This window comes from Canis lupus, chromosome X (genome assembly GCF_011100685.1).
Source record: "Canis lupus familiaris isolate Mischka breed German Shepherd chromosome X, alternate assembly UU_Cfam_GSD_1.0, whole genome shotgun sequence".
NCBI classification, from domain to species: domain Eukaryota; kingdom Metazoa; phylum Chordata; class Mammalia; order Carnivora; family Canidae; genus Canis; species Canis lupus.
In genome coordinates, this window is record NC_049260.1 from 7,090,836 (window position 1) to 7,108,379 (window position 17,544).

General features: G+C 44.3%; 1 protein-coding gene across 5 annotated transcripts in view; it reads right to left on the minus strand.

Moving 5' to 3' along the window:
- MID1 (midline 1) overlaps positions 1-17,544 on the minus strand; it is a 356,780-nt gene that overhangs the window by 41,444 nt on the left and 297,792 nt on the right. For all 5 annotated transcript variants that reach the window (XM_038586808.1, XM_038586804.1, XM_038586807.1 and 2 more), the window contains exon 4: positions 2,858-2,965. In XM_038586808.1, coding sequence (XP_038442736.1) covers positions 2,858-2,965 — 108 coding nt within the window. The remainder of the gene's footprint in view (positions 1-2,857; positions 2,966-17,544) is intronic.

The following is a 17,544-nucleotide window of genomic DNA, read 5'->3' on the forward strand; positions in this document are numbered from 1 at the left end:
ATAATCCTTTTCTCCCTCACCCTCCTGGCTTAGCCCTCTCTTATCCCCTCGGCCAACTGGTTTTACCATCAGTTTTATTATTATTATTTTTTTATTTTTACCATCAGTTGTCCCCCCTCCCTCCCTTGGGGGTCTTCATTCAGGGATCCTCTGCATTTCTGAGGCTTCTCTCCTGTGCAGGTATCAGAAATAGTGCAGAGGCAGGCTCCAGCCCAACAACTGACTTGTTCCAGACTCGCAGGCCTGAAATCGCTAAAAACTAAAATCCTAGGAGAAGTTGGCAATAGTCTTTTTCAGTGCCTTTTAATGAACTGAGAAGCCTTATGCGGCCTGTGGCATTAACCAACGAGCCTGGTTTTAGTCCCCGATACCATTGGGGCACTTCCAGCCCCTTTAACCCAAGGCTTCAAGAGCTCTTCATCCGTTGGAGTTGAAGCTGTAGCTACTTTGGTGTCTTCCAGACCAAGTCCCACTCCCATGTTTTAGCCAAATTGCAGCATTGGGGACTTGTCCATTTCTGGATCATGGAAACCTTTATCTTGCTTTGGATTCAGCTGTATCTCTTTGCTTTCCCATTCCACTATGTTCTCTTGTCACTGACGAGAGAGTGGAGTGGGTGCACCAGAGCACGAACCCCCTGCATCACCATGGCCAGAACTGCAGAGCCCCCTTCACTACTTTGATCTAGCTCCTGAGAGACACCCTGTCATGCTAGGAAGTTAAGCAAAGGAAAGGCCTGCTGGCCAGGCTGAATAGAGGCCCCCCAGAAATGCTCCTATCTTAACCCCAGTAGTTTTTGAACTATGGCGCTTTACATGACAAAAGGGACATTGCAGATGTGATTAAGGCAAGGATCTTGAGGGAGCGGGTATTATCCTGAATGATCTGGGTGATCCCAGTGTAATTAGAAGGATCCTTAGAAGAGAGAAGCAGAGAGAACTGTTAGAGAAAGAGACCTGAGGAGGGAAGCAAAGGTCAGAATGATGTGATAAACCAGGAGCCAAGGAATGTGGGTGGCCTCTAAAAGCCAGAAAAGGCAACAAATGGATTTTGCCCTAGAGCCTCCGGAAAGAAACAGCGCTGCCTAAATCTTGACTTTAAGCCCAATGGAATGGATTTTTGACTCCCGACCTCCAGAAGGTCAGATACTAAATCTGTTGTTTGAAGCCACCCAGTTTGTGGTAATTTGTTACAACAGCGATAAGAAACTAATACCGGACTATTGAGAGCTGATCCTAGCACCATGTAAAGGCAACACATTCCCTTTCACATGCATATTAATTAATTGCAGCTGTACTTCAGACAATCGTATCTGAGGACCTGGAAGATGTCAGGTATTAAGAGATGTACACATGTGGTGTATGATAAGGGAAGAGGAAAAATATCCTGTAAGGATTCCTGGCTGACAGTGCTCTTTTTTTTTCTTTAAAGGTTTTATTTATTTATTTGAGAGACAGAGAGAGAGCGCAAGAGCAGGGGGAGGAGAGAGTGAGGGAGAAGCAGACTCCTTGCTCAGCAGGGAGCCCCATGTGGTGCTTGATCTCAGGACCCCAAGATCATGACCTGAGCCAAAAGCAGACTGAGCCACCCTGGTGCCCCACTCAGTGTTCTTCTAAATTGTACAATTTGTACGTAGGGAAAAGTTGCTTCTCAACACACCTGAGTCAGTTCTTGGCCAAGGAATGATTTCATATTAATTTGTTAATTCACTGGACCAGCTTCAAGAGCTATTTGATTTGACTTTTTTCTGATCACATCGCAATTTACATTATAAATATTTTTCAGCCTATATAGACAAAGTGGTTAAAATATTATGCAATATTGAAATTACCTTTTAAATTTGGTAAAAAACAGAGACGAGCACATATATTAGTTATTGTAACCTCTGTGCACCACTTAATAGTTGCTAATTTAATTATACAGATTTCATTAAAGTATGGTTATGAGCAGTAATAATAGAACTTCATGAGTTTATTGTATTTTGAATGAATGTTTCTACTTTTAAAATATTTACAAAATTACCTTTTGAGGGTGGCAGAGAAATGGGTAAAATAAAATGGATCCTAGGTATTTCAATAAAAACCATAGGAATTTTAAACATACAGACATTAGAAAGGAATTACTATTAATATATTCACAAAGGGATATATGATATAGTGAAACTATAGGAGTTTTGCCACCATGAAATTATACCTGTCTGAATTTGCTCAACAGCATAGGAAAACACTTTGCAATTTCTATATAAAATCTGATTCATTGAAACATTTATTTATTTATTATTTATTTGCGAGACACAGAGGGATAATGATAGAGAAAGCATGAGCAGGAGGGAGGGGTAGAGGGAAAAGCAGACTCCCCACTGAGCAGGGAGCCTGATGGGGGACTTGATCTCAGAACCATGGGATCATGTGACCTGAGCCAAAGGCAGATGCTTAACTGACTGAGCCACCCAGGCTCTCTGACACATTTATTTAATACTGTGTTAACTGCTAAAATATAGCAGTAAATATGAAATGAACTCCTCCTCTGTGGAACCTACCTAGAGAAGAAAGATGAAAACAACAGCTATAATAGACCAGAGCTTCATGCTGCCCCCAGAAGTTCAGTAATGGAGCAGAGGTAATGTAACATAATCCCTGTATTATAGGTGTGCATAGGACACCATGATAATACAAAGAAAGGGTTGGACAAAAAAATGGCCAACCAGGGGCCTTTGAGCTCCGCCTTAGAGACTTAAAAGGAGATTACAGAAAATATAGAAAAGGGGGGTATTCAATATTTCCTAAGCTATTGATGTACATGGGAATATGTTTTCTCCAGGTAGAGAATATGAAATATTCTGCCCTAGAAATCATACCTTCCCTTCTTTGATCTTGGTTCCAATAATCTGTCGTCTTTGCTGAATGATCTCAATGAGAAGATCACACTCCTCCATCAATTTGGCTTCTTGACGTGATGCATTGACCTACAGGATAGATAGAATAGTAAGCATTTATTTGGCCTTTGTTTTCAGTTACACGCTCTTTAATGTAGACTACTGTGTTTCTGGTGATCACTAAAAACATATACTTTTTAAAGATTTTATTTATTCATGAGAGACCCACAGAGAGAGAGGCAGAGACACAGGCAGAGAGAGAAGCAGGCTCCATGCAGGGTGCCCAATGTGGGACTCGATCCCAGGACTCCAGGATCATGTCCTGGGCTGAATGCAGACGCTCAACCGCTGAGCCATCCAGGGGTCCCTAAAAAGATATTTTAAACGTTAACTTTTCTTCCAATTATATAGAGATGGAAAATATAGGACTTAGTGTCCATTCCCTATCTTGCATCCTTGGAGAACACTATTATCCAATGGTAGCAGTCTTTTCTACTAAGCCATACTTGGCCTCAGCATCTTCCTTAATCCCACATATATGTAGCTATTACCAATTAGTTGGAGATCAACACATGAAATATATTTGTAATTCCTGCTTTTCTTCCTTGAAAGAAAGTGTAATTTTGGCCTTTTAAACATAAAAAGTAAGTTAAAAACACAATATTATTCCTTTATGGAGGGTAGATTACTATCGATGTCCATTGAACAAATTTTCCAAAAGCAAGGTAGCAAGATTATATCATATTTACTTTTTTAAAGATTTTATTTATTTATTCATGAGAGGCACAGAGAGAGGCAGAGACATAGGCAGAGGGAGCAGCAGGCTCCTCGAAGGGAGCCCCAGGTGGGATTCGATCCCAGGACCCTGGGACCACACCCTGAGCCAAAGGCAGCCGCTCAATCGCTGAGCCACCCAGGCGTCCCTACTTTTCTTTTAAATATAGACATTGACTTTGTATTTCATCACTATGGAAACATCAAAAAAGAAAAAGGATGGTTGACTATTTTATTAATTTTATGACATGATTTAAAATTTTACTTCTGGTATGCTTCTGAAAGACCAAGGTTCTACAATGAACACATGCCATTCTCTAGAAAAGGTAGATCATTAGAGAATGGCTTGTATTTGAAGTTTTTAAGACTCATTATATGCAAGGGAGGGTGACAATTAGCTCATTCTTGGCAACTGGGCTTGGGAAATACTCTGCACATGCTATTTCCTCCACCTCATGACAATTTTGAAATGCTTATTCGCAAACAAGAGGCCCAGAAATCACAGCTGTGGGAAGTGGAGAGAGCATGCATGAGTTTTATGATTTTAACACAGCACAGAAGTTGCAGTGTTACAGAGAATGACAATAGCATCATTGATTGCTCTAGCATATCTCGGGGAGGGGACATGGCCCAGTCATTAAGCCCTTTTGATTTGGGATACTTTATTTAACTGGAGTAATTCCATTCTCTATGAATGAGATAGACTGGAAGTAGGGTCAGAAGTTCAGGATAGAAATCTACTGATGACTCTTCAGAGAAATAATGTCCTGTTTCCGGAGGCCAAGATTCCTTGAGTTTTATTCCTGATTACTATAAGACACAGCAGAAAGAGTACTCAAAACATCTTATTGAGAAGATGATGGTCATTGGCGATCTGCAGCAAACTCCAAGATTAGCTCCTGTGTCAGATTAGCACACAGATATGCTTGCTAAATGTTTAATGAACAAAAGAAAAAAAAAATCACAAGATGCATTGATGGACAAGTACAGACGTGGAACTCAGGCTAATATTTCAAGGAAGTTCATCACCGGACTCGATTTCTCTTACTGTTACTTTTATGTTGTCATTTCTAGTTCCCCTTGAGGATTCGCAAATAAATTTAGCTATCCGTGGAAATACTTACTCCAAATGCCACTACTCTCAAGAAATTTCTTGTCTTTCCCTTTGACCTCAAACTGAATTTAATAACTGACTACAACTGAGCTGTGAAAAGGATGTAATCATATAGAAACCAGGGGCACATTATGATGGGGAAAGTGAAATTTCTGGGAAGTATCACCTTACGTTTAAAAAATATCTTTTAGAATGAGCCCTAAGAGCGAAATTGTACTCGAGCATACAATCAAGGTAAGTCTAATGGGATGCAAGTTCTGAAAGCGCAGTGATTTTGGCTGTTGTATGAAATGAGGCATATCTCCCAAGTCTTTTCATTTTCTTGGTGATGTCCTTTGTTTTTCTTTTTAAGTTTTATTTATTTAAGTAATCTCTACACCCCAAGTGGGGCTCGAACTCACAACCTCGAGATCGAGAGTCGCATGCTCTTCTGACCGAGCCAGCCAGGCACACCTTGATGATGCCCTTTGAAGCATCAAAGTTTTTAATTTTGATAGAGTCCAATCTACCTCCTTTTCTATTGTCGTTTGTGCTTTTGGCATCATAGCTAAGCAACCTAATCCAAGGTCATGAAGATTTATGCCTCTGTGTTCCTCTAGAAGTTTTATCTCTTACGTTTAGTAGGTCTATGAGCCATTTTGAGTTAAGTTTTGTGTATGGTGCGGAGTAGGGTCAAACTGTGTCAAACCTATGCATAGCCAGTTGTCTAAGCACCATTTATGGAAGAAATAATTCTTCCCTTCATTGAAGTGTCTTAGCACTTTTGTCAAAAATCAATTGACCATGTCACAAAGTCCTCAGGTTTTGACGTTGTTGCTAACATATCCTGTGCTTAATGATATTCCAGTTTTGAGTAACCCTGATCTAACCCCACTAGTACTTCTAGAATAAGTGCCAGGAAATGTGGTGTGGAGTACTAACTCTACTCACTCACAGGATGATGATGTTGGGGAACTCAAGGAAAATATCCATTTCTAAGTTCTCTTATTTTGTGAAATGAGGTGAGTAATATCTGCTGTCTCAGCCATGTGGGATTATTATGGTAAATACATGAAATAGTATATGAGGAAATAAGTAACACTGTGAAGTCATAGACAAATCTGAGGTGGTGTTGTCTGCACTGAGAAATAGTTTTGTTAATAGACTACGATTTAGTTTGGGATCCATTTCACTCTGAAGATCATTGGGTTTTGGGTTACTCTATGGTAGGAAAAGTGTCCCAGTTGCCATCATAACATGGGGTTCCATTTAATCAAAATCTGACCATTTGATATTTACGATGGATAGATTTGTTTTACAAAAAAAGTAGACCGAAATCTACTTTGTTGAGCCAAATATGTTTTGAGAAAGCTGATACCACAACCACCATGGCCCCAAAATATAAATTCCCAGAAATTTGGAAACATGATCTGTTCATTTTAGGCCAAGTATTTTCCTTAGATCTTTCAAAAAAAAAACACAGAATTGACTTTCCTTTGAAACCAGGAAAGTCGAATCTCTTTTTATACTTTGATGAAGCTTCCAAATTTGTGTAACTCTAGCATTCTTATATTCCAAAAGGTACAATAAAATAAGTTGAATGCTACCCTATATTTCTGAAAATCTTCCACTACAAAGAAGTTTTCCACAGTTTTGCTGTTTTATATGTCACTTAAAAGAAGTTAATGATTTGATTGGACTTCATTTCTTCTATGGGCCATTAATCCAAATACGGCAGGGTTTATTGGTTGCTTGCAGTGTGTTCAGGCGTTTCTAGTTCCCAGGTTTGGTTTAGAAGCTGGCAGCTCCTGGTTATGACTTCAGCTTTCAATTTCTGATTCATATCTTTTGATTCAGAATCACTAGGGCTAAAAGACGTGCTCTGAGTAGAGCCAATCTAAGGATGAAAGAAACAGCCCCTAATCCTTCTTTCATTGACCTCTACTTCCACCTTCTTTGTCCCTAGCCTAAAGACAGGAGTGCGATGGAGATAATTAGGAATGATGGCGGGTGGTAGGCGACTACTGGATCCCACCTCTGGACCACACTGGAATAGGGCACTTATCCTTCAGGGCCCTTGACATGGCAGGACAAAATAGAGCTAAGAATTAGGCCTCTTCCCTATTCCAGGGTCCTCACTGCTCATCTCAATTATATTCACGTGTAAATGCCACATCGACCCCTCATGAGAAGAAATACTCAGGTGCTTCGACCTCATCTCTGTTCTGGCCTTGCCCATGTCTCAGCATGCCACCTCTCTACATCTAGAGTTACAGCTTCCTTTCTCATCCTGAAACACATCCCCGCCCCCTCCTCCCGCCAGCATTGTTTCTAGTTCTTAGTACCAACTTCATCTTTTTGGAAAACACTTCAAAGTAAGTCTTCTAAAGTTAGACCCAATCTCAATTCTGGCAAAATTTATTTCTTCTTTTACGTGTTATTATCCCATGTTTTAGGCCCTGACGCCTTATCTGAAACTGCAGACAGCGCAGCCAATGTCATGCAAGCTCAACTCTACTCTTATAAAACACTTGCAGGCTTCACTGTGAAAGACCTACATACGGCTAATGATTCATTCATCTACCCGTTCATTTATTCATTCGGATAACAGCAACTGGATTCTCAGAGTTTCTCTGACAGCGTTCCAAGTGCTGGGCGTGCAGGGGGTCCAGGCTAGACGAAGCTATCACAGAGTTTACATAGAAGCGTAGGGAAACAGCCTGAACAAGTCAAGAAATACATAAAAGTTTTGGATCATGACAAGTGCATAGAGGAAATTAAACAAGGTACTATGACTGAATGTGGCTGAGAGTAGGGTCCATTTTATCAGTCAGGTAAGAATTCTCTGACAAGTCTCTGAAGGGGTGAAAAGGGACCAGCCAGAAGATATAGAAAAGGTATTTGCGGGCACTCTCAACTCTGCTTCTAGCAGGGACCTCCTCACAAATTCTACAGCCTATCTTTATTAGTTACAGATCCCGTATTTGCAATATGGGTACTCACTACAATGTAAAAATTAATCTGAAACCCCAAATCAATACTTGTGGCCTTTTTGTGTTCATTTCAGACATTCCCGGAGTACAAAAAGCACATGAGTCACCCTACCAGCACCCAGCTGAGGTTGAGCAAGGACATGCTCAGCCTTCTTGTTTCAGCTCTTCTCTATCCAAGGATGGAGACAATAGGTGTGGTGGAGTGTGGTGCAAGAAGCTCTGGCTCTGGGGCCAGTTGGACGGGCTTTGAGTCCCAATTCTGGCACCTGTTAGTGGATCAGCCTTGGGCAAGTCACCCCACACTCTGGAACCTCCTTTGCTCTTTCCTAAAGCAAAGACCACGGAATCTACCAGGATGACTTGCTTTCGAGATTTAAGATTATATAATGTAGGTGAGGGGAGTGTGTGTCAGTGTGTGTGTATTTCTCCTAAGAGCAATGGTTCGGGATTGGCCAATTCAGTGTTCCTGGCAAATTTATAGACCATAACTATCACAAATAACAAGAATCAATGTATTTACCCACTATCTAGTGTGTCCATAGTCCTAAATATTCTGGAAGCAGGAAAGGTCTAGAATGAGGGGTGCCTGGGTGGCTCAGTAGTTGAGCATCTATCTGTCTTTGGTTCAGGACGTGATCCTGGAGTCCCGAGATCGAGTCCCACATCGGGCTCCCTGCATGGAGCCTGCTTCTCCCTCTGCCTGTGTCTCTGGCTCTCTCTCTGTGTCTCTCATGGATAAATAAATAGAACTGTTTTTTAAAAAAGGAAAGAAAAGGTAGAATGAGAAGGCAAATTACGTAAGACTGGCTTATAGAGTTGGCACCCTGCTCTCTCCTGTTCCTACGGTAGTTCTGCTTCCTCTCACTGACAGACTAGGACTAATTTCATCCTTTATAGCCTAATGAAAGAGAAATTAGAAAGTCAAACAATGGAGGGAGCCTAGAAGGCCAACACTCCTGTCCTGTCCTCCTAGCCCTGAGATCTCCATCAGCACGGAGGCCATTAGGCCGCATTAACACTCAAGTCCGCTGCAGTCCTGGGGAAGTTGCTCCTGGGCGCACAGTTTATCTGCCTTTGCTAGAGGTCCAGTCACAGACACTCCTTCCCCCGCGTTGTTCCTGATAACATAAGCGGGTTGGCTATTTTTTCCAGAGCACTTGGTTAGCAATGCCCAGTAAAAAGTGCCCCCTGTTAAATTTTATGGTAAAATAGTGTTACGGCGTTTCACAGAAGGGGTGGGGTGAGGCGGACAATTTCTTATTTTGTTCTTGTCATATACGTATAAACATTAAAAGGATTTAATTACATCCACACTAAAAATTGGCCTATGTGTCTGCAAAATGTTCTTTAGCAGTCTGTAAACAGTTTCTAAGTATTTCTAAAAACTTGCTCTTTTAATTTGACTTGTATTCAACTGCAAAATGAGATGTTCGGTGCAGAGTATAAACATCATTAGATTTCAGGCACATGTGGCCTTAACATCTTTAGAAATATTTTATGAACTCTTAGAAGGCGACATCAATGGGGAAAGAGAATCTGGAGGCTTCTCATGGGCAAAATTGGACGGATATGCAGCTTGGAAAGTCTCATTTTCTCATTTTTAAAAGCTCTTTAGCCATCTCTAGATTTTGAGAATAGAACCTTTTAATTCCTCTCGTGAGAAGGATATGCCGACTTGATAGATCACTTTCTATTTGTACACAGATGCAAACGCTGGAGTAAGTTTCGGAGAGGATAAGGCTGATGTGTCGGAAAATGGAAATTTTATTTCAGGGTGTGGAGGAAAGAGGGGTGCTGGCGTCACACAATCCCAGAGGCCACCGTTCCCTTTGAGTTCTAGGAGAACAGTGCCCCTGTTCCCCGACCTGTGCAGCCCAGGAGATTGCCCCTACCCCCATGGACCCACCATCAGTGCACTCTTGAAATTGTGCCATCAAACTGTGACCCCTCTGGCCTAAGATTCTAAACCTTGCTATCCTTACAATCACTACCAGTGAGGGTACCTGGGTGGCTCAGCGGTTGAGGCATCTGCCTTTGGTTCAGGTCATGATCCCGGGGTCCTGGGATCGAGTCCCGCATCGGGCTCCCCGAGGAGAGCCTGCTTCTCCCTCTGCCTATGTCTTTGCCTCTCTCTGTGTCTCTCATGAATAAATAAATAAAATCTATTTAAAAAAATCATTACCAATGAGTTTGGGGGGGGTTAAAAGACAAATGTCTAGTTTCCAAATTTGCCTAGAATTGGTCCTCATGGCAAAAGCAAAGCGGTATCATGATTCAAATTAAGGTGACCTTGCGGAAGGTCAGAACTCTTTTTCATTTTACCGTATGTTGATGTTGTTCTTGGTTAAACTCAACAGCGCTTTTCTCTGCGACTAAGAGTATGTAATTCTGAGTCTGCATCCAACTTTAAAGGGGTTCGTGTTATTATTATGTCTCGGTAACACCATCATCTCATACTGTTATATGCTATAACATTGCTAACAATCCCATCCCGCTCCAAAAGAAAAACATTGGAGGAGCTCATTCCAATCTGCCCAGGGGCTGGAACAACGGAAACACAACTGGGCTGCAGATAAGCTGATAATTTGGCCAGGAAAGATAAGGGTACAGGGAAAGCCCGTATGCAGGTGGGCTGTGCCCTGCTGTGGACTGCTGACCAGGTGCGAAGAGAAATATGAGGATCTGAGGGTGCTTTGGGTTTTATTGCCAAAGGCAGCTGTGATGAACATTCCAGACACTGGGGCAGAAGTTAGAGCTGCCAGAAGGAACAATGAAAGCGACTCTAACACTTGAGTTTGTATATAAAACTGAGCCAAAGAGAATTGAGTAAGAGCAGACTGTATTACTGTAATTCATCTAATATGTTTATATGTAATCTTCACCCTGAAACTCTCTCACACCGAAGTCAAATATTTGTGGACCTAGCTTGAGTATATGAGGGAGGGAAGAGTGGCCAAGTTTCCAGGGTCCCCATCTTTGGGGGAGAAGCCGGAGGACAGGACACTTTATAATATTTAAGATGTTCATTTAAAGCCGAACACTTTTGAACAAGACTTTTCAAAGCCCAAGATGGGCTTTTCAGAAAAATAAAAAACAGAATCCCTTCATAAAGTGCTTTTGGTGAGAAAGAAAAGTAGTGACGGAGTGGATAGAAGCTACAGGGAATCCGGCCTTTACTGTGGGGCGACGTGCGGGAACATGGTTTGGCCCGGCCCAGAGGAGGCCAGTTCCGCATGCTGCTGATGAACTCTACGGGATTCTGCTATCTGTTTGCTTTAGGGTAAAAAAATAGCCCCCAGGAACCTCAAGAGAAATCCTCTTTTCTCGAGGTTTCTAAGATTATGAAGCTGGAATGTTGCATGAGGGAAGTGGGATGCCATTAAAAATGGGAGCCCGCTGTGGTAAGCTGGCAATAAAAGTCTCCTCATAAATGAAACACAACTGTGACGATACAATAAAGCTGTCCGGCAAGAGCCCCACGGCTAACGCCTAAAACCCTGAAGCTTCACACAAAGGAATTTCCCCCCAAGAGTAGCACACACGACATGTCCGTCCAAGACATTGTTGATGCTGTTGTTAATTTTTCAGGAAAGCGCAATCGTCAGACAAGGTGAAATGAGTTAGGGGGGGACCAGGGCTAAAGGAGGCGGTGGTTCAGAGCTCAGGGTCCCGAGGAAGTCTTCCTGGGGCCGAATGCCAGATCCCCCCAACTTCCTAGTCCTATGACCTCAGGCGTTTGCTTAAACTCTCCATTTCTCACATTCCTCTTGCCCGGTAGACCAGGTGTTCTCCTAGGGAGCACCGGCAAGGTGTGGAGACATTCTTGGTTGTCACGGGGGGGGGGGGGGCGGGGGGCGCCAGGGGGTGGAGGCCAGGGGTGCTACACAACAAAAGTCCGGCAATGCTCAGAACAGCCCAACCACAACCAAGAATCATCGAGTCACTAGGGCCAAGGCAGAGAAACCCCGGGGTAGCTTGTGGTGAGAGCTAAATGAATTAGTAGGTGAGAAGCCATTATGAAGTAACTACTCAACGAATGTTAACTATCACTATAGTTAAAAGACTGTTTATCTGGAACGTCCACATAGAACCATGCTACAAGGGCTGGGCCCCGTCAGCCTGTGCTGATCACCTGGGGGACTTCATAGCATGAATCGAAAATTTTTCCCATCTACATCTTTCACCAAGACAACGGCTTTGGAAGCTATAACATGAGAACCAACTCCAGAATGTTTGGAGTTGTTTTCAAATCCCAAATGCATTCTCTAAAGGCTCTTTGCTGATGCAATGGGGTGAGGGAGGGTGGGGACGAGGGGAAGTCTTTCAAGATGTACAGTAGGAATTGGGAGACTTTGCTGCAGAGGGCTAGACGGTGGTTATGATAGCGTCGCGGACCACAGGGTCTCAACGACTCAACACCCCTGTTGTAGCAAGAGAGCAGCCCCTGACAAGATGGAATTAAATGGGTGTGGCTGTGTTCCAATAAACCTTTATTTAGGAAAACAGGTGAGGAGTCAGATGTGGTCCCAAGGGTCATCGTTCACCCCCCTCTATGGGGGCCTCTACGCCTCCTAAAGGCATAGAGGAAAAGAAAGATCACGGACATTGTAATCAAAGAGCTGCAGGTATGAAAATGCGCCGCATCTGTGTAAGGATGGCTCCTGGCTTGCACACTTTCACTGAAAATATCTGTAAACTCTCTGACACCTAATAGCTGTTTGATAAATATCAGTCTTCTCCTGTCGGGGCATGAAGAGTTGCAATCGGTGAGTTCATAGGATTTCAATTTGAAAATGAAAATACACTTGCAGGATGGTTTTTACTCCCCCCGCCCCCACGTCCTGCGGCTCCTGTGACAGTTTTAATAATAACCACCGCTCTTCCGTGCTGTCTTGCTCAGAGCACACTCGACTGACTTTCCAACCTCACATTCTTGGCATTAAGGCCAGAGACTTTTCTTTTTGTGTTAAACGGTAACTCTGTTCAAAGCGGTTCCAAAAAGAAGCAGCAGAATGGAAGGTGTTGCTCATAATTCATTCAAAAACAATAAACTCCTCCCTTCCTTTCTCTTATTAATTACACACTTTATAAAACAAATGCTCCACTCCCTTCCGTTTGGGTTGGGTACACAGAATGAAAAAAAAAATCTATTAACCTGTCATGGACACTTGTGTCCATGAAGTCTTTTTCATACAGTTTCTGAAAAGTGCTCCTTTCGATTAAGTAATTTTCAGCTAATGTATTTGGCAAAAATCACATTGTGGTCAGAAGCTAAAAAATCATTTACAGAAGGGGACGGTTCAGTGGTGGCTGGGGAGGACAGAGGTGATCCATCTCAGGGAAGGGAAGTCATTTCAAATGGAAAGAGGAAGCTTCCATCCCATGACCTTCCATTACTCATTTTCGATCTTACATGTCATTTCTCATTAAGCGGCATTCTTTTTCGTTGTTGCACCCTGATTCCTGAATAGCGGTGTCCTGGAAAATTACAAAGTTGAACTCCTATTCAGGCTTGAGCGAATCCAGGATAGATGCCGTCTGCCCCGCTGCCAAGTGACAGAGAATGAGGATCGGACGCCCACTCCTCAGTGGGCCCTACGGTGGGTGAAACACGCTCACCTGTCGTGGTACGTCCTGCAGGCACAACTGGGCAATGCGAAGCTCTGTCCTGTCTTTCTGATGCAGCCACAAGTAACATCTACGACACTTTGCCTGGGTATCGTCACCTTAGAAGCCAGGAGCCTGATTTTTAAGTATCTTTGGTGCCCGGTGTTTAATATTCACACTCATTCAAACAAGGTGAAAGGGAGGAGCTTAGGGAAATTGAACACGCGAGCTGGGGGCACGAGGGGAAAGGCATGTGTGCCATCATTCCATCTCAGAGGAGGCCTGCGGTCCTCTCTCCGGGATGCAGGGCAGGAGACAGGGCTGGCAGGTACAAGTCATCGCCAGGAAACACCAGTGTGGGGTGCAAATGGTATGAAGCCAGGAGGGTATGGCTCACCTAGACCACGGGGGGCAACTGGAAATTCGCCCTGGTGGGTGACTTTGGGACTCTGCAGAACAGGCCAGCTGATAGGGGGAACGTGAGGTATTTACCTAACATCTCCAAGCAGTGGCTGGTTGAAGGCTGTTCCGGGGGTGGCTGGGCAATAATTCTCCTCTGGAATTAACGGGTGGGTACCCTGGGTGGGGGAGACCCCAGGCAGAGTCTTAGGGGCTTCCGAGGGAAGGAGGCTCTCAGGCCAGGGGGCAGAGGGCTGGTGAGTGCTCTAAGGGTGTGGCACTGCCCATTACAGACACAAACACCTACATCAGAGGGGACTACAATCTGGACGTTTCTTAAAGAGCTCTAGAGGACATCACAGGGCACCCGTGTCACACTCGCCCAGCTAGCTCTATAGCCCCGACGACTTCTGATGAACTGCAGGGCTGAACAGAGTTTGCACCTGACCGTGCTTTCTATCCTGACCTTGGTCTTTTTTTTTTTTTATTTCGGGTCACAATCTACCTACAAACGTTCATCTACGACTGATGATAAATGGGCCTACATCTAAGCAACGGCAGGCCAAGTCGCCTGGAGAAAAAAAAAAAAAAACACATGGAATCTAGTGAGTCGGACTCAAATATATATATTTCTTTATCTAAAGACCCCTAGATTTTCCATCATTCCAGATCACTGGGAAATTAACATTGTCTTACTAGAACAAGGGCTTTCCAGTTTTCAGCCTCAATGGGTACAGTTTTCTAGAGTCAAATTGAATCTTAAAATACTTAAGTTAGGGATTACACGAAGAAGTGCTTCTCTCTCTGTCTCTCTCTCCTTCCATTATCTGAAAGGTCAACTCTATTTCTATATACAAACCTGCCAGATGTTGCCTTCTCACCTCCTAACTGGGAAACAGAATGCTCTGCTTACATTTGTCAGGATCAGGGGGTGGCGGGGAGGCGGCCTCCCGCCAGGTAATGGAAACACTGCTTGCTTTAATTTTATTACCAAGAACAAAGCCTTCTCGTCGCTTACTAGAACCCTTAAAGGCGGGCCTCATGGGCATAGTTCTAATTTTTTCGAGACCACAAACAAGAGGAATTCTTTAAGGCCATTTCATGAAAACCAGAAAGGAAAAATTACTTTCTTCTGCCAAAAGTAAGGCGACCCTTTGTGGAAGCAGCCAGAGCCCGAGTCAGGTGGGCCCGCGCCAGCTGTCCTTCTGCGGGCGCGAGCGGCCGTCCTCGGCCCGGCCACCCCCCTTTCGTGGAGGTTAGATCAAGGCGACGTCACAGATACCAAAGAAGCCACCTTCCCTCGGGATGGCATCTCCCCGGCCCCGCTGGCCCCGCTGTTTTCGGAGACCACGCAAAAGGAAGAAACGTCTCGCCCCCCAGAGCCGAGCGTGCTCCCCTTGCACACTTGCAAACTCTCTAAAGCCGGGCCCGATGCTGCCGACGAGCGCACCTTCCCAGGCTGCTCCTGCTCCTGCTCCTGCTCCTGCTCCTGCTCCTGTGGCAGGTGTCACTTGCCTCCCCCCTTCAGGCACAGGTGGCTAACGCTACTGCTTTCCAGAGATCTCTGCAACGGTCTCGGGAGCCGGGGAATGTATGTGAGAGGGCGTGAGGCCTCTTCTGTCTCTCCGCCAGGGAGGAGGGTGGCGGCAGGGGACGGAGGTAACACCGAAGCCATCTATGGCCTGTTGAGTGCCCATCATGTGCAAAGCACCACGCTATGGCCTGCGACAGACGCTGCCCCCCAAAGGCAGTGGCTTCATTAGAGAAAACCTAGCAAACATGCTGACGACTGCGTACATAATCATCCGCTAAGCCAAGGGCTATAGACGTTCTAGAGCTGTGTGGTCCGACACGGCAGCTACTGGCCTCTTGCAGTTTGGGGGCTTTGAAGTGTGGCTAGTCTGGGGGCGCCTGGGCGGCTCGGTGGTTGAGTGTCTGCCTTTGGCTCAGAGTGTGACCCCGGGTTCCGGGATCGAGTCCTGCATGGGGCCCCCTGCGGGGAGCCTGCTTCTCCCTCTGCCTGTGTCTCTGCCTCTCTCTGTCTCTCTTTCTCTCATGAATAAATAAATAAAATCTTAAAAAAGAAATGTGTCTAGTCTGAATTGAGGTGTGCTGTGAATATGAAACATATATTAATCATTTTTGTGTTGACTACATGTTGAAGTGATAATCTTTTGAATGGATCAGGTCAAAGAAAATGTACTAGTAAAATTAATTTTACCCCTTTGTCTTCACTTTATTTTTTTTAAAGATTTTATTTATTCATTCATAGAGACACAGAGAGAGAGAAAGAGAGGGAGAGAGAAGGAGGCAGAGACACAGGCAGAGGGAGAAGCAGGCTCCATGCAGGGAGCCCGATGTGGGACTTGATCCCAGGTCTCCAGGATCACACCCCAGGCTGCAGGCGGCTCTAAACTGCTGCGCGACAGGGGCTGCCCTTTGTCTCCACTTTAAAAAAATGTGGTTACTTGGAAATCTCCAATTACATACATGGCTGCCATTATATTTGAGTTGGATGGTGTGATTCCAGAGGGCTTCGGAAATGAGGCAGTTGGTGTGTGCGAGTACCTGAGGAAGGTCTGCTTCGGAATGTGGAAGTGGGACCGGTTGTTGAAGATCAGAATGAGCAAGGAGAGAGCTGGGAAACCCCGAATGAGGAGGATGAGGAAAGCGTCAGAGCAGAGGGGGGAAAAAGGCCACCTCTGTAGGGAGGTAAGGACGTGTTTCAATGATATGTAGGGCACAGTGGGCGTGTATCCGGATTTGGTTATCCGGGAGTGGACAGAGAAACACCCAAGCCAGGTATGGCTTACTAACCCTTGTGAAAAGCCACACTGAGGCCAACTGCAGAGAGCTGGCTATGGCCCACCTCACACGGAGCCCAGCTAAGGTAGGAAGGTAAATTTGGAGACTTAACTTTGGGGAGGGGCTCTTTTCCTGACCTCCTTCTAATTGACTCCCTTTGTATCCTCGACCTCGTTGGTCTGCACCATCTCTCTTTGAAACTATCCATGCTTGGGGTGTCCTGGGCAGCTCAGTTGGTTAAGAGTCTGATTCTTGATTTCAGCTCAGGTCGTGATCTCAGGGTCATGAGACCGAGCCCCACATTGGGTTCTGCACTGGGTGTGAAGCCCGCTTAAGACTTTTTCTCTCCCTCTCTTCTGCCCACCCCTACCTGACCTGTTCTCTCTCTCTCTTTCTCAAAAAAGAAAAAAAAAAAAAAGAATAAGAATGAAGCTATCTATGCTTACTTGCTCTCCTAAGATTTTCCTCTGAAATGGTGTTGGAATTAGACATGCACTAAAGACCGTGAGGGTATTTGCCCAAAGACCGTATCTCTATCAACAAATCACTATATAGTTTTCCTTAAGCTTCTAGATTCAAGTTATGAATCTCATTATTCTATTCACAAATCCAAGAAATTTCATAAAACCAAGAATAATCACTCTTGGGGGGGTCCTGAATCAATGTTTAAGTAATTCAACTTTTTTTTAAGAGATTGTATTTATTTATCCATGAGAGACACAGAGAGAGAGAGAGCGAGAGAGAGACAGAGACAGAGAAAGAGAGAGAGAGAGGCAGAGACACAGGCAGAGGGAGAAGCAGGCCCCATGCAGGGAGCCTGATGCAGAACTTGATCCCAGGACTCCGGGACCACACCCTGGACCAAAGGCAGGTGCTAAACCACTGAGCCACCCAGGGATTCCCATAACTAACTCAACTTGAACAGACATAACTCCATTAAACAATCAATGCCATATGTAAATTAGTTGATTAAATCCTGTACACATTTTTTTTAATTG